The sequence below is a fragment of the Centroberyx affinis genome, unplaced genomic scaffold, assembly GCF_046629955.1.
Source record: "Centroberyx affinis isolate AG114_WGS23_722 - 3 ecotype Tasmania unplaced genomic scaffold, CSIRO-AGI_Caff_v1 ptg001306l_1, whole genome shotgun sequence".
NCBI lineage: Eukaryota > Metazoa > Chordata > Actinopteri > Beryciformes > Berycidae > Centroberyx > Centroberyx affinis.
Genome location: NW_027279812.1, coordinates 453,063 through 480,000, shown reverse-complemented (window position 1 = coordinate 480,000; position 26,938 = coordinate 453,063). Strand labels below are relative to the sequence as shown.

Below are 26,938 nucleotides of genomic sequence, written 5' to 3'. Positions count from 1 at the left end.
ATTCCCCCCAAAAATACAACCTTATCATATAGGTTTAGATTGATATATCGGTCTAGCTGTGTTTGATATATCGGCGTACCAATATATTGGTCTAAACCTAATTCATAAGGATTATATTGGCAAACCAGACCAGAGACATCATTCCAGTGTGGTGAGGAAGGATTTTACTCAACAGTCTGTAAAACCTGCAATGAAACCTGCCTCACTCTGCCTTAAGGAGCTGCTAACCCACCTAAAAGAATTTCATTAGTCTGGCTTTCAGTAGAGAGTTTTAGCGTGATGGTCTAAATGCTGTTTCAGAGGCTCTCTGAGATTCTCTGAGAAACAGCGAATCCTTGTAATTTTTTTTTAATTTTTCGTCACGTAAATTGTCAAATTTAACGATTTTGAATATAAGCACAAAATATTGACTATCAGCTACTTAAATCCAAAAATATAGGTTTGATTGCCAAAACCCCATATCCACCAAACTCTATTATGAAAGGTGGTTAACATCCGCCAACTGATCAGCACTGTCCACTATTATTCCACCACATTATTTAAGCCTAACTCAAAGAGAAGCAGTGGGCAGGCGGGCTGACAGGAGCCAGTTGAGGCTGACTGAGCCCAGACAGAGAGGCCAAGTGAGGGAGTTGAACACCAGCATCCCTGCTCAGCATCAGCAGCCTGCCTGCAGCCAGCTTGGAGCAATCTCCTCCAACTCTACCTGCCAATCAACGCCCTGGACCTCTCCCTCGGGGCCAATCGGGGGCCAGAGGGTGGCCCCGCCGTGTCCCTGGAGGCCCGCCCCCACCAGGTACACAGGAGGGAGAGGCAAAATAAGCTAAAACAGTTAATGGTTGTCTGTCTGACTGTCTGTCCGTGTTTCAAAGAGGGTGAGTATGTTCTCTCTCTACATACAGGGGGTGAACAAAATAACAAACACCTAACAATATATGATTATTAAGTACGTGTAGGGTCACCTTTTGCCTTCAGAACAGCTTCAATCCTGTCTGTCAAACGTTGTTTTTGTTGAGACTGTATCACAGAGGTGTTGATTCAGCTCTCTGGTCATTTTTGAGGCCATAGGTTTGTGGTGTTCAACAGCTATCCTGTTAAAAGTCTGTCTATCCCTATTGGTGAGCTTCAAATTGCAACCGCTGCTCCTCTCTGGTGATGCAGTTTGTTCATGTTTGTCATATGTTGTCATGATTTTCATCATGCCACATTAAATAATTTTGAGATGAACCTGAAATGTGATCACCGACCATTTGGCCTCTCACATATTTAGTTGCCTTATGTTGCTTTGAAAACTCATATAAAAGTGCTTTTAGTGTCTTTTAAAGCTGACACATACTGCTACTTGTATTCAAATTAATATGAATGGCCTGTGTGGCGCCGTTTGCAATTGTTTCACGTTTACATCAAAGTTAAAGTCCCTTTACGTTATTTTGTCCAACTCCCTGCAGGTTCCAGTCAAAACCTGGAATTACCAAACGAAAATCTGTTCTATGAAATAAATGATTTTGCCAAAGAGATGATGTTTGACTTTTGTCAGGGCAATATACCCATGTCTACACAGTTCCACCTTTATCTGTGTGTGTGTGTGTGTGTGTGTGTGTGTGTGTGTGTGTCCGATTCCAAGAGGACCGGAAAATAAAAGCAACAGAGATGATGGAGGTCAGAGCCCCCTTTCATGCTTACAATCATAGCTGAGGCCCCACTGGGCGTGTAAAGCTGAGCCGAGCATCTGTCTGTCTCATTTCTCCCTTCCAAACACACACGCGCACACACACACACACACACACACACACACACACACACACACACACACACACAGACAGGCGGCGATATAGACGTAACTAGCCGAGCGGGCCTCCCTTCCTTGCCTCCCCATCCACCTGGCCGTTTGATGATGCCTCACTCGCTCATGACAACGCATCGATTTTACTTCTAGTCGCCGCGTAAGCCGTCCGCCTGGAGGAATCCATTAGGGCCAAACAGTTCTCATCCTCCCGTTGAGTGACAGCTGTGACAGCCGCGCCGTCCGCCGCCCCCTCCCTTCACCCCGATATCCCCCCACCACCACCACACCCCCACCCGCCGATTGCCTCGTCGCAGACTGACAGCTCTGCACTCAAACGGGCTTTTTTCACAGCAGCTCTAATAGTTTAAAACGCTTACCATTACCAGGCACAGGGCCGGACAGTGGCCAGGCTGCCAGGCAGGGTGGGTGGGTGGGTGGATGGGTGCTGGTGGTATGGTGTTTTGGCAGGCCAGCCTCCAGCCACAGCCACACCTCCTCGTCCTCTTTCACTCGCCTGCATCCACAACGGCGCCCCATCCCTATCATTTTCTTATAGCAGCTATCTGGAGATGCTCACATGAGGGGAAATCCTTGATGTTACCCATCGACCAGCCGTGCATTTTCAGTAGAAAACCACCTGACATAAATACTACTATTTAGACCCTCCACCAGTGAGAGGTAAACCACTGACAGCTGTAACAGTGAGACGTTTATTCACCGTTTTTGACCATGACCCTGAGTATCGGTTTACACCTTTGGCAAATTGTGCTCCTCAAGGCTGCTACGGGAGATATGAATACTTTCAATGTGTGCAACAAGCCGACGGTTGTGCTTTTCATAGAGTTTGAAGTGCAGGCTGTAATTTGTGAATGTATGTGCACTTGGATGCGTGTGTATTAATGTGTGTGCGCCTTTGTGTCTGTGAGCGTGTGTTTGCGAGCGGGGCCCGGGTGTCCATTTCGCCACATTTAGAAGCCGCAGCCAGGTCTCTCGGGTTGAGGCCGCGTCATTCGGCTGGCCGGGCGCAGCGCTGGCGGAGGGATTGGTTACATGTTTGTTTTCTCACCCTTGTGTGTAAATGCTTGATGTTTTAGCACTGGGACAGTCTGGTGGGCGTGTGTGTACGCTGTGTGGGTTGCCTTCTTCTGTTTGGACTGAATTTAGAAGGAATCCCAAGCAGACAGCGAGACTGCAGGGAAAGCTACTACTACTCACACAAGGCCCATTAAGAGTCTAATGAAATGACCTGTCAGACTGGAGGGTTTTATAGGACCTTAGCTGCTCTAATTATTTACACCAGCACCTAATATTCTCCCCACCAAATACTGCCAAGGCTACACATTTCTGAGACTGCAATGCACTGCACCTAACTCCGCGCGATGAAAATATAAACCCCCGTCCTTAATGCTGTATTCACAGCCCCAAAAATATGATGTCAAGCCTTTAATAGTCACACTCTTTTCACCTGAGCTGGAACCCGTCCGGCTCTACCGAAGGCCTTCCGCGGCGCATGTTCTCCATCTCAACAGCCACTCAGGAAGAAAAAGCATGACCTCACATAAAAATTACCTCGGGAGGAAATTCAAGTGTCAGACCCGCACAGAAATATGCCTGAAAAGAGGGGAAAAAGGAGGGGGAACACCGAACAAGTACCCTGTGATTAATTAGCTAATAATTAAGTCACGGGGTAATATGCATTTTTCAATTAATTAAACCTCGCCTTGCACCATAAATCAAGCGAAACTGTCATTGTTTCACAAATTAAATATATACATTTCCAAGCAATAATACTGTTGATTGCGTAACTGGAGGGCTCATCAGGGAGGGAGGGCATGACGTGTGTGTGGCAGGCATCGACTCAGTCCAATGCCCCAAAAACCTTTGACAGGTCTACAAGTCAAAGGCAGCCAACACGCTGCAGGCCTCCAACAGTCACAGACCACATCAGACACATCCCACCTTCTGCATGGGATATCGCCAGTGTGTCTGAACAGCAGCTAAATCTATAGGAATGGTTATGCATAGATATAGAACAGTTATTTCACTATGAAAGACACTTAATTTTTCTTACAGGTACAGTTTATCATCATATGACAGTCAATCATACTACAGGTAGGCCTAATCAAGCAAACAGACATAATATCTCTGTTTGCTTTCATTGCTCACAAAGGAAATTCATTACCTCACATTTACAAATGCAGAAACCAATGGATGCAATCATTATCCAAAATATATCGTTTGTCACCGTTGGCAAATGATAGTATATTTTTCTTCCCAATGGTTCAGACGTTAATTTGCTGAAACATGATGTTGTAAAATGACAAAAACAAAGAGACACACACACACACATATAAACTCCAAGTGCCGTGTGACACCCAGACGTATAATGAACAATATGAACCACTGCCATCATTATCCTACACAATGTATTTGTTATCGCTGCTCCCATAATGAAGTGTCTGTTTGATGGTTGGTACAAAGTCCCATTGCTCAATTGCTTTTCATAAAATAGCATCAATATATCCACGTGGACACACACACACACACACACACACACGGGAACACATGCAAACTCCCAATCCAGTTGCAATTAATCAGAAATAAAAATGCTTGAGTATACAGACCCAAGTTTATGCTGCATTTGTTTTAGCTGTGAAAGTCTTTATGCTTTGCTCTTTTTTCTTTGTGAAACATGAAAAAAATAAATGTTCATTTTTATTGTATGCATTTATTAATTATTACTGCCTGTATAACATAGAAAAATAATTACAATATATTATTATGATTACTGCATATAATTATTTTCGTAATAACCAAAAATAAATAAAAAAATGGCAACAATAATATTTTGTTCTACAGTAGTTAGAACATACGTACGAGCCATTCATCAGCCACGAACGAATCCTACATTCAGGTGGTCTCTACAAGTTGTAGCCCGCTCTTTTCACTCTCTTTTCATTCGTGTCGAAGTTTTTTGAGGGAACTTGGTCTTGTCGTAACCATTTTGCCCTTGGCTAGCATACTAATACGGCCTTGGGTTGGAATAAATTACTGCTCAGATTAGCAGGAAGGATGAAGAGGAGGTTTTATTTTTAGAAATTAGAATATTTGTTACATTATTAAAAGGGGGAACATCCTTTGATTCCTCTCATGTCTTCTTTTTTTCTTTTTTTTTCGCCAACCCCCCTCCCTTCCTTACTGAGATAGTCCCCAAACTGCCTACCTGTGTAAAAACAGCAGTCTTTAGTGGGACGTGAACATGGCTTAGGGACATGAAAGCAGCGTGTCTCTCCCTCCTGTAGCCCGGCGTTGTGCTCGGCACGCCAGACAACTCTGAATTTACTGCCACAGCACATTTCTTTCCCCCCCTTCCACCCTTCCTTCTTTATTATTCAATCAAACCTTTTGTTGTGGGGATTAGCGTATGAGTTATTAATAGGGGATCGACAACTGTATGCAAATACAACGCAAAGTACACAAACAGCAGAGCAGATAAGCAAAGAAACATATACTACTGTCTTGATTAAAATCCTTGGGTGAAATCAGATGAGGGAATTGTCTTTTTTGACAGTTATCTGCCACTGAATTGTTTCTACATTCCTTCCAACATAAGTAACCAAAACACTTCACATCTCTCGGCATACTTTGCTGAAATCAATCGAACACAATTTTGTGAACTATTAAAAACGATCGGATTCAGGTGCATTTCCGCTGACTAACGCTGTCCGCCGTGGCAACAACAATACGCTGACTCCCTCGTCTTGTCCCAGGAGTCCGTGGGGTCCAGCTACCGACAAAAAAGAAAAAAAAAGAAAAAGAAAAATCCACCTCGCTAATGTTGTTTTCTTAAATGATTTTATGACAAGGGAGCAACAAGGCCGAAACTGGATTAGTCCACTGTGTCCGAAACCATTTAGCTAAAAATTGACCACGTACTGATTTTATTTTAATCACAAAAGACCCTTTTAATTATTGGAGTAATTAGTAAAATATATGTGCCTTCACCTCATATTGATCTATATTGTCTGTACAGTTAGTGAAGCAGAGGTCTTAGTATTGACTAACACCCCCCCACACACACACGCTACCCCCTACATCCCTCTAACTACCCCCCTCCACCCCCACCCTGAAGGGCCTGGGTCTCTCACACACACACATACACACACAGCGCACCCCCCTACATCTCTCTTCAAACCCCTCTAGGGCCTTGATCTCTCTCTCTCTCTCTCTCTCTCTCTCTCTCTCTCCCTCTCTCTCCCTCTCTCTCCCTCTCTCTCCCTCTCTCTCCCTCTCTCTCACTCACACACACACATTGCCGCTCTCCGCCGCCCCGGGGTGCTTGGAGGATTGGGGGTGGGAGGGGGGGTCGGAGGGGAGGCGTTCAGGCTGATGGGCCCTGAAGAGGACAGATGACCAGCAGAGCAGAAGAAACTGCAGAGCCGAATAACTCTCCCGTCCCTCCGCCACGTCAGGGGGAATTCAGCGCTGCGCGAGACACCCCGTCTAAGTGTTGTGACGCCTAATTACCACCAGCAGCACCCGGCAGCAGCACCCAGCGCCCGGCAGCACCCACAGCGGAGCGGCTCCCTCGGACAGACGGACGGACGGCCCTTTGTAGAGGAACGCACAGAAGGAGAGAGAAGAGACGGCCCACGTGATGCCGGGGGGGAGGGGGGGGGGGGGTGACAAGAATGTGAGGTCTGTTTTAGGTTTGGAAGTTTTTGTCTTTTTTTTTTCCTCATAAGAGTCACTATCCTGACTCATCAAAACGCCTCTTCCTTTCTTTCTTTCCTTCCTTCGTTTTTAACGGTAACACCCACAACTACTACCCCCCCCCCCACCCCCACCCCCCAAACGTGACACTTCGTCCTAGTTTCCCCAGACACAGCACCTTTAACGGCACCTCTGAAGACTCGGCGAATACTGCCTTATGTGCTGCTGCGTGGGTGGTGTGCAGTGTGTGTGTATCATTTCATTTAGTGGTTTTCATGTTTTTACTTGAATTAGAAGGATGACACAGTCCTATATGGGTGGGAGAAAATATTATGACTCTTGTAAATCCTTCTAAAACTCTTTATAAACAATGCATGGCAGTCTTAATTCCGGAAAACTTGACATTTTTGGAGATACAAAGATGTCACCTGTGTGTACGTGTGTGGTTATATATACATACTGTATATATGTAGGTATATGGGAAGTTCATTGCAGTACAGCCTCCATACAGTGTGTGGTCTGTGTGTGGTAAAGAGTGAATGGTCAGTGTGCATCATGGACAAATTATGTGTTTTCTAGCTCTGAGGAATATTCCACCACAACTAGTCCTATGCCATTAGCTGTACAGTAAATAGGATTACACGGCATCCATTGAGTCCTTCACCAAGCATTTGTGTTGAGGCGTCCATGTAGGCTTGAACATAAGGAGCAGCAGGGCCATCACACTCTGGTCCATCTCATTTAGAGCTGGCATGCTTTACACAATCACACACACACACACACACACACACACACACACACAGAGAAGCAGGGCTTGTCCGATGGGGAGGGGTGGGAGCAGAGCGGGTGTTCCCTGGCACACTAATCGGCATGACAGAAATAAAATAAAGAGAGTCGGACTCCGTCAAAACATGTATGGCCCCTTAAACAGAGAGCTAATAAAAGAGCTAAAGCTGCTTGTCCTTTCAGCTGAGCCTGCCTGATCACACACCAACAGTCACATTATCTTAATTCAAGGGATTCTTTTAAGTGTCTCCTTAAACAACGGAGAGAGCGCTGCACAGGAAAGACAAATGAGTTTACCAGTTTTAGCAGGGGTAAGTGCCTAAATCCAGCGCCATCGATCCCTATCTGGGTTATTACCAGGCTGTGAGCTGCCACTGGAGCTCTGCTGGTCGAAAAGGCTTAAAATATTACGGGCTAAAGAGGGAGGAGAGACGTGTTTGAAGCAAACCACCTCGTCCTCTATACTGGTCAATACCTGCAGGCGCCACAGGAAGGGCATTCACACATGCAAACACTCACTAGTGACAGTACCACCCACCCCCACATCCCTCTCTCTGTCTCTCCCTCTCTCTCTCTCTCACTCTCTCACACACACACACATATTGGTAAAGGGATGCCTTTAGAACCAACAGATCGCCCCTCTGACTCCACGGGGAAAATTGATTTTTCTCTCTCTCTCCTGTCTTTTTTTCCCGAGGAGGTGCTGGGCAGGTTTTTAACCTAACACTCTAACCTGAGTGTTAATGCACAAAGAGACATCATGTCCATTGATCCGGTGGTGCCGCCGGAGCGTCTTTAAATGTCTGAGGGGGGAAAACAACGCTGAGGGTTTCATGCTAAACGAGTGGGACACGGCCCCCATGTGGGATCCCTGCAGAAAATGATTTACAGCTCAAACCAGCCAGCGTGGCGCACATCCATCACCGTTAACCAATGCAATCATCATTATCATTTTATACAAAAAAAAAATGAAACAAAAAAAATCTGCTTAGCGTAACTTTTAGTTGCACTAGTTCTAGCGTGGCCCATAAACTTTGTGTAAACAGCTGCTGCTAGAAAAGTTTAGCAAAATATACCTGCAACAGTGGGTAGGAGTAGGACAAAGAAAGTACTCCAACCCTCCGGTGTAGCACATCCTGTCTGCTAATTATTGTAAAAAAAAAAAAAAAAAATAAGGATTAATAATACATTAAAGACAACCAGAAGAAGAAAAAAAAAACCCAGCCATAAAACATATGTATTTTTAATATGAATCTCACTGAATCAATACCCTCAATTAGCAACAGCAAGCAAATTGCCAGGCGAGGCGTAATTACTCGAAGGTCAGTAGGTATTATTCACAGTCACTTTAGTTTACCACATTAGGACAAGACAGGACGCCAGGCTAAAATTATAAATTCCATTCCCATATCTGTCCTTTTCTGATTTAGATGGATGAAGAATAATTAACTCCTAATTATTCAGATCACTTAAGGCACTTTCTGGATCCACAAAAGAGATGCAGCCGTGTCTGTCAGCCCACTTCAGCTGCTATCATTTAGAACAATCCTACAACTTGACCAATGACAACTTAAAAAAAAAAGACTAAGGCTGCCTGTCTGTTTTCCCACCAACCCCCTCCAGCCTCCACCCGTTTCTACCTCAGAGGGTCTTAAGGAAGCACACTTCCTTTAAATTCACCCATATGCAAATTTTAAGATGTGATTTGCATTTTAAAGTATTTAACTCCCCATATTTATTGGGCTCTGAGGCCTTGCTGATCATTGATTTATGTGCTTCCGGCAATCATATTTCCATATTTTGTGTGGTTTTTAACGACAGTAATAATTCAAATATGCAAAAAGTTGTTCTTTGAACGATATCTTTAATTATATCCTCAAAGCATCATTCCTTTTTCGCTTCTTTTTTTTTTTCCAGAGCTGAGATTGTCTTTGAATAAAAAAGGCTAAAGAATGATAAATTAGACTGTGGGGTGAGACATTGACGGGCCGAACTCCAGTCGGTTACCTTATGCACAGGGAGACGTCTTAGCATGTTTGCCTATCTCCACAGCCACAAACAGACTCGGGGTGCTCGGCTGTACAGGAACCCGTGTAACCTTGTCCCCAAAGCCCTTTATTAATGCTGACATTCTTTCACCACAAATCCAGTCTCAGATTGTGAAATTCGTCTCTCTTACTCAACTAAAAAAAAAAAAAGAAAAAAAAAAAGAAAAAACAACACAAAACAAGGAGACCTTCCCCCTCTGTTTTGCCGCTAACACAGAAAGTTTCTCTGTCACCTCTCCTTATTAGAGTTGTCAGAGTCGCGGCATGCTCTTATGAAAGCCGTCACCCTCCACATGATTAAAAGTGGCGGGTTCCCACCACCGCTTGGCCTATCAGCATCAGCGAGCAGCCATCAGACGTGTCCGCCGTCCTCCTCGCCCGTATTCCCTTTGTCACCTCTGCACGCCGTGGAAACTTTTTAGAATAATTGCTCACCCATACACGAGCGTGGGTGACTAATATATTAGATTAGTGGTGTTTGGTTCCAAAAGGGAGGGGGGTGTTTTATTATCTTGTTCACTTGGTAGGCTGCATACTGTGAGAGTCAATATGAAACGAAAGAAGAGATTAATTTACCAAGAGAACCTGCACATTAAAGCCCTGACCGAATGAACTGCACAATAGCCTACTGCATTGGAAATAATAGGTATCACACTGTATGTCAGATTTAAGCATTATCAATATCGATGCAATCCATGCCTAAATTATATGATATTACGATAATCTAAAATTAAACCTCTAACTAGAGATATTCTGAATTTTTTTTTAATTTTATTAAACAATTTTTATATTTTTCTTTCACGTATTTTTAAATACTTTCTTGACCACAACAATTGCATCTTAAAGTGTGTTTACACGCACAAGCCCGCACACACACACACAGTGTGTGTGTGGACAGGAAAACACAACATATCCTATTAGATCTACTGGGCCAATTACAATAATAAGACATTTAAAGTGGCAAACATAAATATTAATTTTGAAAATTATAATTATAAAAAATGAATGGGTAAACAAAAAATTAAAAAATAGCTATAATTTGTATTTACAACAGCGTCATTATTATTAGTCGTAATTACTTATTACCTCGATAATTTTTCAATTTTCCTCATAATTTGTATCATCAAAATATGTCCAGTGTTAGCGTTTGGCTTTACAGTGTTGCAGTTTTAAATGCAGGGATGTAGAGAGGCTGAGTTCAGTACAAGCCAAACACATTAACACAGAGGCCCTTGGAGGATGCATTTCACCCCAATGTTTAACTATCACTGCTGAGCCTTGCACTGAGTGCACGCAACATATGTTACAACCCCCCACCCCTCCACCCCCTCCTCCACCCCCCCACCATGAGACTGCTGGCACACCACCCTCCACTCTGCAATTAAGCTTTGCTTCTCCTCACTTCAGATTTCTGCACTGTGGCTCTAAAACTGATCACCGTGGATGAGTGTTAAAAATTAAATTGATTATATGTGCATTTTTATGTTCATGATATAGGACCTACACACTCGCACACACGCACTATTATACATGGTCCTTCACACAACACACTTATGAGCAACGCCAAAACTGCACAGTATATTTCTGCTTGTGATATTATGCAGAGCGGATCTGAAACAGATCAGTGTGGATGAATTTACAAATTAAATTGATTATATTTGATTTTTGTATTTGTCTATAACATATACATGGAACTACGCACTCACACACACACACACACTATTATACATGGACCTTTCCACAAACACACACACACTTGCGGGTAGCGCCAAAACTGCAGTCACAACCGGTCAATGAGGAGGCTGAAAGCTGATCAATTTACAAAGCAAATAAAAAAGCCTAACGATGCCATCACAGTAACGCAACAGAAAACTATATCAATGAAAAACCTCCTCTAATAAGACGACCCGTTCTAAGTCTCAGCAGAAAAAGAAAAGTTAATTTTTTTATTTTTATTTTTTTTTTGTAAAAAATCAGGATAAAGCAAATCAATTAGGCTGTGCTGAAAATCCCTCATCTAGTGTAGCAGTGCTGTGAATCAGAGTGTAAAACTATTCTCTCTCCCTCTCCAGAAAGGTTATCGCCTTGTATCTTATTGCCTTTACCTGTTCCTATTCACTGTGAACATGCACTGATTTGAATAAGCACCGCTCCAGAGGCTCTCTTATCAGATCCCAGACGGGTGTGCCAACACAGCAGTATCAGGTACACACCATCTCTCTCTGCCGCCGAAAAAAAAAAAGAAAAAAAAGAGAAAAGAGCGTTGGAAGAAAGAAAGAGAAAAGAAAGAGGAAGAGAAAGAGAGAGTGTCGGTGCATCTGGGATCTGTTGCCTGATAACGGGATCTGGCTATAATCGGATCCAGACTGGATATGCAAAAGTGACCAAAAGAGGAAAGCAGCTAATCCTTCTCTGGAAATGATTCCCTCTCCCTTTTTCCCTGTTTCCTTTTTTGTTTTGTTGCTTCCTTTTTTAATCATTTTACTTTAATATCTAGAATAAATTCTCCACAACTGTTCACCTACGGACACACCAATTTATTTTAAGTATAAAACACAGGATATAATCTACTGAATTTTTAAGTGGGATATTATTACAAAATCTTTAAGTAGTGTGTCTGAGAAAAAAAAAATGTAGATTATCTACATCTTCTACTGACAATTACCCACCGGAGCCATGATATTTAAAAGCTTTCATTTCATTAATAGGTTGCATCTGGACTTTCTTTCTCGCTGCACACAGCCACAGGAATACAAGTCCCTAACAATATACTGGTTTCCAGTTCACGTTGTTGATTGCTTTTGCTGTATTAGAGGAAAACATCAGCTGAGGAAGGCATCAGTCAGTGAGGTTAGCGAGCATGGTAGCAACATGACCTCAGAAAATGTATCCTCCTCGGGTAGGTTAAACACTCACGCACGCGCACACACACACACACACACACACACAAACACACACACACACACCGAGGCCATGCTCATTTCCCAGTCCTCTTAGCGGACTAACCTGCTCTCTTCATTAGGGTGCTGTGGGGACTTATCACTGTGTAGTCTTTGTCCTTGCTGTAATTGCCCTCTCGGCATGTCAACCCCCACCCACCATAACCACCACCACCGCAGCAGCCCCACACCCAGCCAGCCATACACCCAGCCAGGCAGCCAGGCAGCCCAGCGTCAGCCCCCTCGTGACAGGCCCGGTGAGGCGCCGGAGTGGGGGGCCTCTCCTGAGACCTGCTGATCGGCCCCTGAGGTCCGCCGGTATAGAGAGGCTTGTCCTAGTTAAAGCAGCACCGGCAGGGACACCCCTCTGAACGCTAAGTCTGCCCTGCCACGAGCCCCAGCCTCCATCTCCACTCATTTACAACGGCACTAATACCCGCAGTGGAAGTCTACTGTCTCGCCGCGGAGAAGGAGAAATATTCTGTTCGCAATTTTTCCACTTCGAAATTATGTCTCTTGCAAGCATTGGACACTCAAGTATAATTAAGCGTGCCATCTCCTTTTTTAGGCATCTACATATCTTAATTAATACAATTTGGTTCCAGTCTGAAATCAACATGTTCTGTCCATAAGAAAGTTTCAATTCATTATCTATCGTCCACCAGTTCTGACTGCTGTAGTATGCAATTATACAAAGCAACTTTTTGCTTGCATTTTGTTTAAATATGATGAATACCAAACAAAATAAATGTTACAAAACTCCCTAGAATTGAAGAACCTTTCAACAGAACAAATATCAATCTTAAGCGTTTAATTTCATTTATGCAGGAGATTCACATGTACCACACACTAGGCAGTCACAGATTGCAATAGAATGCTCTCACTGTGGGTTTCTAGCAAGTTGAATGGCGCCATCTACTGTCCGTTCCACAGACCACAAGTCACGGAGAACAGCTACTGGATTTGAACCCCAAACTGGACTCAAAGAAAACAAATAATTTTTTTTTGGCTGTACTTGCAGCTTATGCAGCCTGTAAAAGTATAAGTAATCAGAATCTGCTGGGGGCTCGGAAGGCAGCAAGCAGGCTTTTGAAATGACCATAAAAGTGGGCAGAGTGAACCCCTAATTTGGAATTTAACTGTAATAGACACAGGGCTATCAGTGTTGCAGCATAATCCTGACCTCTGTTTGTTTTGCTGAATAAACGGAATAAATGAATAAACGCTTCCTCTTCACGGAGCGCGCTCCTCCTCATCACGCTCGACGGCTTTCCTGCGGGTAATCGACGTGTCAGCGTTTTCACGGGCGGCTGCAGGGGTTCAGACCTACGCTCGGTCTGCGGGGGCTCGGCGGCGCAGGGTTAACACGGCGCGGTGTTGGGAGAAAGCAAAGAAAGTGTGGCTGACAACAGGGTCTTCTACTTCCCCGGCCACATGTCCGCTCCTCTTTCCTGCAGGCCTGACACTTGTGGACGTCTGAATGGAGGGCAGGCAACTCCCACTGCCCACTCCCTCCCTAATGACACTTTATCCTCCCCAAAAATGTACCCCCATCTGCCCCTGCCAGGAGCTCCAGGGCAATTTGGTGGCAACTGCGCTGATGAGGAGATCTTAGTGGCAGCCACAGAGCCTGGTCCTAACCTCTTCCACCACAGAGTTCTCGCTAAGATCCCAATATCAGCCGCCTGGGCTGTGGAAGATGCAGGCAAACAAACACAAAGACATAAAGGAGAAACGATATGCAGTATAACGTTTTAATAACTTTGTTGCGAGATATCTGAAACGCAAACGCATTAAAGTGGACGTAGTGCCACGCGTGGCCCGCTCATTACACACAGCCAGTGCAAACATTACCTCCCCCCCTCCACACACATAAACACACACAAACATCTCATTGCCTTTCTGCATCCCTGCATCCATCCAGCGATGCCTCCAACAAGCCTTGGGAGTTTTTCTAACGGGGGTGTTTTACGCGTCCCGCGGGGCTCAGAGACAGTGAGATGTGGCTATAGCACACAGAGGATCCCAGTCAAGGACACAGGCAGCATCACTCACTCTGCCATTATTTGCTCATATTTAAAGCTGGGAGGCGGAGGGGCTACCTGGGGGACTGTAGCTACACATGCAGGGGAGGATGGGTGATTTCAGAGTCCGACGGGTGTGCTGAGCGACCAAGAGCTAAAGGAGACGCGACATAGGCAGGGAGAGAGAGGGAGTGACGGAGGGCTTTATATGTCAGCCCGGTGATACCAGCATTTTATGGCCGAATATTTTTCCTCTTGTCAGAGCTGGATAAGGAATCACCATAAGGTGGGGGAGCATGAATATTGCCCTTGAGGGCCCACTGTGGCTGCTCCTGTTTATGGTTGACTAGCAATCAGCCACCGATTCAGGACCCACAACCCCTCATCCATCCACGTCAGCAATTAATCAATTAAACGGGCAGCGGGGAGGAGTGGGACCGGCTAGGTGTGTTAATACAATAGCCTGTTAAGGTTGATATAATTTCATCGCTAATGTCACCCATCCATCACGGGTTATTATCTGTTTTGCATAGACAATGGTCAATATCACTTCATAAATCTGAGAATCATGGGGATCTTGTGATATTAAGCCTGAAGGATGCTAACAAATGATGAGCAATAGAGAACGAGGGCCGAACCACAGCTGACCCTACTGAGCTGAGTGCCAAACCTCCGACGCTAGACTAGAAAACAGGCTTACAGCCGTTTTATCTGTAATAAAACATTTGAAAATTGACATAAGGCAGGGATACCAAACTTTTTCATGTCCTAACCCTAACGACCAATAAATAGATCTGTGATTAAAAGATTATGCCTAAGGAACGCCATCTGAGAGCAGTTTTGTTGTTAGATTAGATAGACTTTATACAGAATTGCATAACTGTCTATACTGTAGGTGGCCAGCCGAGCACCCACCTACTGTGAAACCTCAAAACAATCCTCTGATACATTGTCTTGTTGTGCCATTTTTCTAGGGAGGAAAATAACAGTGAAATGAAACACTCATCTTGGACCCCTGATGGTCCCCGGACCCCACTTTGAGAACCACTGACCTGAGGCAACATATATGCTGCCTGTTTCTGGTTAAACAATGACAGGGGTAAAGGTACAGTGTTTTAGCATAATACAAAGGGCAAGTGTGTGTGCACAAGTGTGTACATAAGCATGTGTGTGCATGGGGGTGGGGTGGGGGTCTGTGTCGGTGTGTGCTTGAGTGTGTATGTGTGGGCCAGACCCTGTGTGATAGACATGTTGAGAGAGCGGTGTTTGGTGCACTAATTGCTGTGGTTCACCAATGTGGGTTTTTGAAGGCCAATACCACTACCTGATAGCTGAGCAGTTTGTGCCAGTATTCAATAACCTTAAATTTGACTATTTTTATGCCCAAAATATGCCAAAAAAAATATTCAGTGTTCAGTGACTATTCAGTGAATTTTATTCTTGTCATGGTGGAAACGCTTCTGATACAGCATTTATACCATCATGGGACACTAAAATTCCACATTGAAACCCACGAAAATAATACTACTACTAGTAATACAAAAAAGAATATGAAGAAGAAGCATACATAGAACATATGCTTATCATTATCAATTCAGATATATATAATTTCTTATTATTATATATCAATACAATAATATCGATGCATACTTGTGTGGAATCTGATCAAATTGTCTCATTAGAATCAATTCAGGTAAAGGGCTGCACATAGAAAACCAATGTAGAATTGATCAATTCTACAATAAAAACATAATGAAACAAACTGCATCACATCAGAGGTGAACGACACTGACTGGCTGATATCCAATTTTTAATAAAAGGCCGATACCGGCCCCCATATATCAGTCTAACCTTACCAGCATCTTCAGTCAGACACAAGAGCCTCCCTTCCACCCAAGCCAACATTTCCCCCTGTACTCCCAGCAGGTACATCAGCTCAATTATGATGATGGCAATGACTGATTGCATTTTACCTCTCCCCTGTTCCCCCAATAAGTCTGGCCATCACACAGGGAGCGACGGAAGATGGGAAGGAGAGAGAAAGAGGGAGAGAGACAGAGACAGAGATAGCGGCATCATCTCTAGTGAGCTACAAGCGTCCCAGATGCCAGTCTCCAGGATGGTATCAAACATCTCGGTGGCAGACTCGCCATGAAAATAATCTATACCTACAGGAAGTCAATTAAAAAGTGCCAGGGGAGATTAAGAGCAGCGTGACAGCTTTTCGTCGGGCCACGGGTTTGTCGGAAGAACCAGCGTGTTGCGTGTCTGAGTCTGCTGTGTGAGTGTGTGGAAGGTGAAGTGTGTGTGTGTGTGTGTGTGTGTGTGTGTGTGTGTGTTGGTAGTAAAGGCATGCTGGAAGGCGGGCAGGTGGGGGGGGTGGGGGGTGGAGAGAAGGGGGGGCCCGTTGCCGAACACCCTTTAAAAAGCCCCCTCATGAATATTAAAAAGGCCCTTGGCAGCCGGCAGCTCTGCCACAAGTTGCAAACCAGCGTAATGTGTCTGTTTGCGCTGAGAAGGGGCTCAGTCCGGATATCAATTAAATCAAGCGCTGTCAGTCTGATGGCCCTCTCAATGGAGGGACAGCCCATTCCCCTCTACACATCAGCTCAGCTTTGTGTCAACCATCCATCTCTCATCCTCCCCTTCCCTTCCCTTCCCTCGCTTCCACTCCTCCTCTTTCCCCGTAGCCATCTTTATCAGCTCTGACTCGCTCTCTCTTCCCCCCCCCCCCTTCTCTCCTCTTTGCTCTCTCGCTCTCTGTCTCTCAAGCAGCCAGTAACTGAATGCACAAATTACTCTCCCCTCCACCTTTAACTCCCACTAAATCTTTCCCCTTTTCCACTTTGCTGAGCCGGGATATTTTATTCCTCCATCAAATATGCATCCCATTAATTAAGTTAAATTACTCCTGACTGCCAAATATCCCCTGCCCCGATGGGTGTCAACACAGAAATGCATGACTGTGAACCTGCAATGACACGGCCCCAACACTTAAACATGAGTTACAGCCTTCCCAGCTCCATCCGTGGGCAGATTACCAGACACTTTGGGCTGCTGGAATTAAGCGCCGCTCACTCCTTCCCCTCCTCCCCAGCTTTTTAATAAGTGCACAATGGATGACACCCGCACTTTTGACAATGAGAGGACTGATATTTTAATTACACCCTTTTTTTCCATCTGCCTTCCTCTTCATCTTTTAATTGCTGTTGTTAATCACTCATTAACTTCCCTCTCTTTAGTTTTTTTTTTCTTCTCCAGCTCCTAAAATCTACCTACGACATGATTAGCTCTATAGAATGGATTGCTCAGCAACATTTCTAAAAAAGTTCAACTCCTTTAAAGTGTAAAGTTTGCACTTATTATTTTGCATGAGACCAGGAGGTATAAGTGGTGGAGGTATAAGCCTACCTAAACTCAATTCATCCACCTTTTTTAGCTGACATAAATCGTTAGAAGGTAAATTCATACTAGTAAGTACCAAACTGATGTAAGTTATCTGAATGCAAGATCTTTTAAGGCGAAAAACATAAGGCTTTTCTTATGATGATCGGCGAGTAGAGGTCATAGTTTACCCTCCTTATTATTGACCATTATATCACTTTGTAGGACTATAGGGTGACGTGAATTCAAAGATGAGAAATCGTCAAATCCTACAGGTCAATATTTAACAAAAATGATAGGCGATAAAGGGCTGGATAGGGCTGAGATTACTGGAGGTTTAATGTTTTAGTGAAGAAGCTACTGAGATCCTACATAGTGCAGACAATAGCCTCTTAAACCAGACAGTCCTCAAGAGTAGTATAACTTAATATCATAAGCCTATGTGCTGTGTTAGCTCCTCTACTAAACTACTGATCCTGCCGTTTAGCATCTGGCCCCTGTGTTTGTTTTTGTTTGTGTTTGATTAAAGGGAAATGCTTCGATTATGAAGCCCCGAGGCCCCCATTCTGGCCCCACTAAAGAATATGAGATTGTTATTAAGACCTAATAGGACTGATACGCTCTCAGAGATTTCTCTCTTTCTCTCTCACTCTCAGATATGCTGAGTGGGGTCCCATTCAAACTCCTCAAAACCACCCTTTGACCAAAATGAGACTGACCAAGCAAACAGACTTTGTCTCCCTCAAGTATTTGTGCCGCATAATTTGAAACATAAATTTAATAGCAAAAACTTGTTTGTGTGACTTTTGCTGAGCCTTCATTGCCTTCCTGCTGATTAACAGGCCCATAATCCAAACCCAACTAATGAAGCCATATGTTTGTTGTCATCTCTTAAGCGAAGAGATATCTGAGAGGACGTGTCACGAGTGAGGAAATAAAGTTGACGATTCCAGCTCCAAAACAAGTATAAAAACTGTAAAACTGTACACTGCTGGATTTTATATTGATATATTGATGCTGTCTAGTATTGATTTCTCTCTCTCCACTCTCTTTCCTCTCTTGCCTTTTTCTGTGTGTGCGTCTGTATCTGTGCATGAGTGTGTTTCCATTGCAAAAAACATTAATTTTACAAACATCAGCCCAAGGCTACTAAACACATCCAATCCATTATGCTGCGCTTTATCGTGTTATGGGGGGGGGTAACGGGCTGTAAAGCTGTCTCGGTCATAAAGAGCGATCGCAGAGCACCGAGTCAAACCAGAACGCTGAGCTCTCCAAGCCATACGCAGCCCTCGTTATCATCAGAACAGCTCCGTCACATACTTAACCTTTCCAGACCAGCCTTTCTGCATTATTTTCCAAATGACCTTTAGCGTTACTTATTTCATTTCCGATAATGGCGCACTAAATTCAGTTAAACGCATCAGAGCAAAATGTGTTTATTTTGGTGAAGGGGACCATACTGACTGACATGGACCATGCTCCCAGACACTCACTCTCAAGTATCCAAACCAGTAAACACTGATACATCTTCCTGATGGGAATAAATACCAGGCCCCGTTTCTAAAGAGCAAAACTAATAAGTCTTCAGATACACATGGATTAATACAAGTAAAACAGGACAATAAAATACAGATCTAAATAAGGAATATATGGATATATGGTATAATCTACATCGAGACTTGCCCAGGGATGTAGTGGAGGGTAAACTCGTCTAAACACAGTTTACCCATCTTTTTAGTCTGACATAAATATTTATGCAGTAAATTCAAGTACACATCATAGTAAATAGTATCAAACAGATGTAAGCAGAATGAGGATAGGGTCTTTTAAGGGAAAAAAGCATGAATAGATTTTTTTTTAATATCGGTATTAGTTTGCCTTATGATGATTACAGACTGAAGGACATGGTTTATCCATCTTTGTGTCTAACTCTACGTTACTGGAGCTGCCTAATTAACGGCATCTAAAGGTTGAAAAAAATGCTAATGAAATATGCAAACACAAAAGGCTTGTGGTATCTGACTTGTTCAGGTAAATATTCAATGTTTACATCTGTTGGCTGATAATGAATTCAGAATTCCTGCTCCCGATTCCTGCCAACACATGCTGCACGTTCTTGGTCACATACAGCTAAATCATTTAGGACATTATGAGCTTTCAGAAGGTCTAACTCTAACATAAATACATAACTACCCTAGAGCTGTTGTATCTCAGACACAATCCCCCAGCTTGTATGGAGCAGCGTGTTTCACGCCCTTGCTGTATGAGCGGGGGGGATCTTAGCGAAATCGCTAATGCACGTGATGATTAAGTGTAACTCAAATACCGAGTGTGTTGTTCACAGGCCTGACAGGCAGTAATTTGGTGTATTATATTCTGCGGTTTTAATTGCACGCCACCGACGTCCCTCTGACACGATATGAAGCGTTGATGTACAATTATTTCGGGGCGGCGGGAGATCAGGGGAGTGACATTATAATCATCCTCATAGGGATCCCTCTCTTCATCTGCAACAACCATTAATGTTTAAATGGGAGGAAGGGGGGAAAAAACATAAAAATAGTTCTCAGGGAGTTCTAACCAGATTCTGTTTGAGGATTATAGAGAATCACGTCAGGGGAGAAGGAGAGGGGTGTGGGTAGACAATAGAGGGGCTGAGTTAAGTGACGGCTTTCTCTGGATAAGCAGCAAGCTAAGATGCTCCTCCACTGTCACTGCCAGGCCTCACACTACTCTTACAGGCCTGGGCATTAAGGCACATTACAGCGGATGAGCCACGCAGGGCGGAACTGATGGGCTATTCTGGGAACAGACCAGACAATCTCACAAGACAGGGGGACACAAAAACCCTGACATGAGCCAGCCCCATCCTGTTAACAGTCAAATCACACACACAACACCCAACATGAAATCACGACTATATATACTCACTCCGACACTAAGTCAAGTAAACTGAGACAAGGAGGGGTGGGAGGGAAAACACAATGCAGATTTCTCTACAGAGAAGACAGACTTAGCACGCCGCAAACTTTTTTCTTCTGGGAGAGAGCAACAGTTTTTAAGTTTTGTCCAAATTCCTGAAGTGACACTAGGCAATGGGCAGCTTATGACCCATAATCATAAAGCCGGGGTCCACGAGAGGACAATCCATGTCCATGATAGTGTTAATACTTCTAAGGCCCGGGCTGAGATATTAAACCAATGCCTCAAAGCATTTAGACTCTTGATGCATAATTTAACACCTACAACAGCACTAGATGTCCATAGCATCTTTGGGGAGGACGAGGAGAAAGCGGGAGGGAGGAAATGCTGAATCCAGGGCCTTTCTGGGAGATGATGGAGGAGAGGAAGAGGAGGCTCATTAAGTGGCCGAGCCCTACTGTGGACAAAACATGCCGGGGGGAAACGCAAGAAACTGCCGTCTCACATGCTGGAGGCTTTTTTTTTTAACCAATTAAATATGAGAAATCTTATCAAGAGTTTTTTTATAGGCAAATTAAGACACATCAATTAGTTTTAAAATAAAGATATAGATGTATAGACACACAGATCGGTAGATACAAATACACAGACAGATAGAGAAAGCAAGAGAGAGATGGCAAGGCAGAGACAGAAAGCCTACAGAGCGGCGGCAGTGATGAGCACGGCCCTCTCAGGTTTGACTGGCAGCCCGGTCAAGGGTTCCAATCTGTCCTGGCCTCGCATTTGCATTTGTTAATTAAATGCCACAACAATATGATCTTTAAGTATCAACAACTTCCCCTACTCCTGAAAAGAGACCGCCGGCGCTGGGCTGAAGCTAAAGTGAGGTGGACAGGCGAGGTGTAGCGCATCCATTCGCTGCCGTCTCAAACGCTGGCTCACAGTGTCAGAGCCGAGGTAATCTTCCAGCCTCAAAGTTCAGCGAGGAGAGCGGCAATCGATGGCATGGAGTTAAAAAAAAAAAACATGCAAACAATAGTATGGTGAGCTTATGCTCTGATCAGAATGGTAATCGTTTGCCAAAGCGTATGCAGGTTTTTTTTTTATTCTAATCAAACACTCAGCTCATTTCACTGATTAACACAACTTCAAGAGAGAGGGGAGCTCCTTAGTGAAATACAGCTGCTGTGGTTGTTTGGTTGGAATGAAAACCTGCACACTCTTGGGCCTCAAGGGGCCTTGATTGAGAACAACTGCAATAACAAAATGAAGAAATTTTGTCACTCAAAAAAACAAAACAAAACAAAAGAAAACAAAAAAAATGTGGCCCAACTACAGTCTCACCTTAATTGGAATGATAAATGGTAATAATAAGTAAACATCCCATTAGATAAAACTGTTTTTTGGTAAAGCTAAATGTTATGCCATTGTTAGTATCCACAGGAGAACACCAAGCTTAATAGCACTATAATCTCACTTTTCTAGGTCACCCAAAAGAAAAAAAAAACAGGGAAATCACATTACGCATTATACCTGAAACATGGCCACCCATTAGTAATGTGCTTTAGATTCAGATTAAGGAAACTATATCACCAAATCTGAAAACTTTGGGAAGGAGAACAGGCTATGTGTATGTATGGCTCTGGCCTTAATGAGGGTGTTTCTGGAGGCTTCTTTGTGTTTGCTGCTCTTTAGTCAAGGGGAGGGATGGTCTGGTGATCAGTCAGTACTGAAAGCACACACAGGGCCGATTTGTCACCAGTGGCTGGCACTGGCAGCACACAGCTCCTCCATTCGCATGATTTGTGAAACCAGGGGCTGTATTTAGTAGTCCCATTTAAAGGCATATTGGAGAACTGCTCTGTATGTGTGTGAGTGTGTTTCTGTGTGTGTGTGTGTGTGTGTGTGTGTGTGTGTGTGTAAACCTAGACTCTTGGTCAAAGCCCCAACACATTCGCAGCACTTGGGAGAAAAGGTTTTCAGCTGGAGGGTTTGTGAAACATGAGCCTTTTCCCTCATTATAGGAGAAGCTGTGTTTAAACCACAGCTTGTTTGCTCCTGCTGTAATATGTTTGCAAACGGCGGCGGAAGCAAATAAACACATTCGCTCTGCTCGGCTTTAGAAGAACAAAATCCCAGCGACTGAACTAAACGGAACGGTTTACACAGAATTACACAGAGGGAGAAACTAAATAACTCCGCATATGTCTTCATCTTAGCGAGTGTATCGCCACAGAAACGCCATGGCACAAAGCTGGAAATCCCACAATTTACTCTATTCCCCGACTGCATGTTAAACAGCTTAACACGTCCATTTGAACACGGCAAGACAGTGGGGAGGTCTATCATGGGAATGAAACGAGCTGAACACAACATATGGTCTACATGCAGGGGGTACAAGACACTGAGATACGAACCATACTGTTGCACTATTGAGTATTTATAGGCCTATGGTTGCCTGCATAAACGTGGACTGGCTGGGATTATTTGTAAAGCTGAAATGATGAAGATGATGAAACAGACTGCATTTCTTTTACCATTCGTTAACCAGGCAAGTCGCCTAAGAACAATGCATTTGTCTTTACACAACAGGAGCGGCCCAGGGGAGTAGCTGAAGGGGAAGGGAGGGATATTCACACACTGGGGGTAGACCGATACTGATATTTTTGGACTGAAGCTGCTGCTAGCCATTATTTTTTGCCTACCTTCAATATATTTAAACTGACCATTTTCTTTTTAAATTTAAATTGACGCAAATCTGATGGGTTTTTTTTTTTTTTTTTTTTTTTAATTCAGTGTTTCCCCCAGAATTGTATTCTCATTGGGGTTGAGGCAGGTTTCATTGCAGGTTTAACAGACTGACACCTCTGAAGATATAAAAATTAAAAAGAAATCTCCATCACATTGGATACTGGCTAATTTCTGATGTTTGATAAAACACCAATATCAGCCTGATACATCTGTAAACTCATATATCGGTCTAATCCTAACACACACACACACACACACTTAAGGACTACGGTAGTTGTTGAAGGATGGAAAAGTGTTTCTCCTTCACAGTGACCTTCAGTTTACCGGTTCACTTCTCTAATGATTCGACTACCTTCTGTCTCCAAACTTAGATAATAAGCTGTAACACAGCAAAGCCTTTATTCCCTGCTTTGTCAATGTCAATTTCTCTGCCCTCCAAAGAGTCTGGGCCCCAAATCCTATCCTCGCTTTTAAAGAAAACATTTTCAATCATTTTTTAAGACTGTTAGTCCCTTGTAACTCACCCACAGATGTCGCATTTGTACTCTCTCATGCCCAGGTGTCTCTTCACATGGTTCCTGGCGTCTCCCAGCTGGGCGGTGGCAAAGTTGCAGATCTTACACATGAAGGGCTTGGATCCTGCGAACCGAAGTGTGGAGTGTTAAAATGCTGCATTAACCCTGTGTTCGTAACAGAGAGGTGGCAATTCTAATAAAATATCACAGTTTAACAGGTGGACAGAACTTTAACTTTGCTATCCAGACCCTTTCCAAATGCCAGATATGTAAAGACAATGTTAACAGTTCCTTGCTAGTGTGAGTCTTTAGTGTCAACCTACTTCACAGCCAAAAAAAATGACCTTCAAAGAAAAAAAAAAAAACAGATGCCCTTAGTCCAGTCCCCATAAAAACTACAGTCATACTCCAAGTGCCAGGCTTCTCTTCTTTCGCTCTCTCTCTATCTATCCTTGTCACTCTCCTCCGTCTCTTACCTACTCTTCCTTTGCCTGTGGATGCGTAAATTGGATTCCAAAGGTCAGGCCGAATACGTAAATCAATTCTGTGTGCGCTCACTACCTCCCGTTCCATCATTAAAGCGCTAATCACTCTGGCGGGCTTTGCGGGGAGGTTTCTCCCTAATTATTGTCATTAATAAATCCAGAGGGCGGGGTGGCGTTTGAGAGAGTGGCAAAGCCTCTGCCTGCCATCCGTCATTTAAGAGCAGAGCAGGGAGGGCGGCTGTGGGTACTACACAAGCCTCTGGGTGACTGCGAGTGTATAACGGGTAGAGGAGCGATGCACTAACATCTACTAGATAAGGAAAGAAGAAAGAAAGAACTGGACCCTACTCAGTCATGGAAAGGAAATTAAACCAAAACAAAAAATCACAAACCATCAGGTTCATTCAGACAAATACAGGATTCATTTTCCACAATACAATCCGTAGGCCTATACTCCCTCAAAAAAGCACTGGATTAAACCCAACACAGTGAAACCTATGCATATGGCAAGACAGGAATCGAGGGTTGAGCCAGATCCAGGCCAGCACCATACAGCGTGACACTCCAATCTAAGTGGCAGCCCGGTATGATATCCACATATGCATCTTTTAGCAAACCCTCACCCTCTCCCGGTGAATATCCCAAGACATTCTGCAATATTTATTCCAGGGGCAGCCGCTGATTTGATTAAGCACTTTGTGTAGATTACTAATTCGTTCATACACGGTTCACTTGCTGTGAGCTGGAAGTACGACACATCGAATTTTAAGCCGGTAACGAAGATTGAAAGGCAAGCCTGTGCTAACAAGGCTCATAAACACGGGGGGTGAGGGGGTCCGCACATGGGCAACAGCAAGCCCAGCCTCTTCATTTCACATGTCCCTACAGTATACTACACACACACACACACACACACACACAAACCACAAGACACAATCATAAACGCACATGGACAAGCAGAAAGAAAGACAACACACACACACACACACACACACTACATCTACATTCAATACCCCTCCTCACACCTTTACATGTGCATGCACATATCCACACACACATAAACATGACAAGACACATTCATAAACACACATGGACAAACAGTAAGAAAGACAATCAACACACACACACACACACACACACACACACACACCCCAAACCTGAGGTGAGACGAGAGAGAGGCGTATGGGGAGCTGATTTGTCCAGATGGCTGGCTGAGTATGAGACATGGCAGAGAGGAGAGAGATGTAACATCCCTCAGTTCTCACATCTTATCACATTAATACTCCACCACTCCACTTAAACAGCCTCCGTGAAACTGAAATTGACCATCAATGCAGTGTCATGTTAAATTAATATTGCTATCCACATAGGGGCGATGTGGCTCCCTCACATCCCAGATGAGACGGGGAATGACTAATTCATTTCCTGAGGAGAGAAACCTCCTGCAATGTTTCACTGCCCCACCCCCCCACACACACACACACACAGACTCACACACACAGCTTGATGTCTGAAGCCTTACACAAGCTACACACTGCTGTCAGAGGCTTAGCATTGACCTTCAGGTATAGAAGAAAATAAGTTTGAGTGATCAGTACTAGGGTTATGTCAGTTTGCCAATATATTGTGCCAATATTGGCCTTTTATTAAAATAATAATCCATGACATTTTCATACAAATACCTGTCGGTTTTGTTATTTGTTACTTTCTTTTACCAATTGATATTACACAATAGTGATTCAACCCAGAAGCGCGGTACTCAAGTCTGGTCTTGGTCTGGTTCCTATTTTGACTTGGACTTGGATGTTGACTTGTTTTTCTTGACCTAGTCCACTTTTGTTTATTTTCTCCCCAGCACTATAAGCAATTTAAGGGATTACACCGCTAGTTGGATAGTTGGAATGGGTCTCAATACAAGAAGTGCCTTAAGCATTATTTTTACAATTGATGAGACACATACACTGTTTATTACCTTATTTGAACTGGTTAGCATGAGCAGTGATAGCCACCATGGCTGAACAGACAAAGAAAAGAGCGCCACCTACAGAAACTCAAACTTCATCAACAGAAAAAAAAAGATGCCATTTCAGATGCTTTTCACCGTGACAAGAATAAAATTGTGGAGAAACAGAAAACCGTGTGAAACACTATGCAATTTTTGGGAAATTTCCAGGCATGAAAATTTAGAAATACTGAATATTGGCTATTGGTAGCTTCAATCCAAATATATCGGTATTGACCTTCAAAATCCCATATTGGTGAAACCCGACTAAATAATTCTGATCATGTTCACTAGTATTGAGATGTTGAGAATTCAAATATGAGGCATAATATAGCAATTTTACTTCTCAGTTATTTCTATAAAACACGCATTGCGTCCTGTGCACATGTGTGTCCATTACTCTACCGCTCAGTCTGAGGTCAGACAGCTCGCTCCAGTGAAAAAGTGACCAATTTACCTCAAAATGCAAATTCCAGCTGCACCCTCATTGGCAAAATGCAAGTGCGCGTATGTGTTTTTCCACTTTCCTTAAAGGGACAAATTGACAAATCTGTGTGCAGCCTCCCACTACCGTCCCCTG

General features: G+C 43.7%; 1 protein-coding gene across 1 annotated transcript in view; it reads right to left on the bottom strand.

The window, feature by feature from the left end:
- Positions 1 to 26,938, bottom strand: part of LOC139649254 (zinc finger protein 407-like) — a 106,909-nt gene that overhangs the window by 74,136 nt on the left and 5,835 nt on the right. The window contains exon 3 of the mRNA XM_071525611.1: positions 23,881 to 23,995. Coding sequence (XP_071381712.1) covers positions 23,881 to 23,995 — 115 coding nt within the window. The remainder of the gene's footprint in view (positions 1 to 23,880; positions 23,996 to 26,938) is intronic.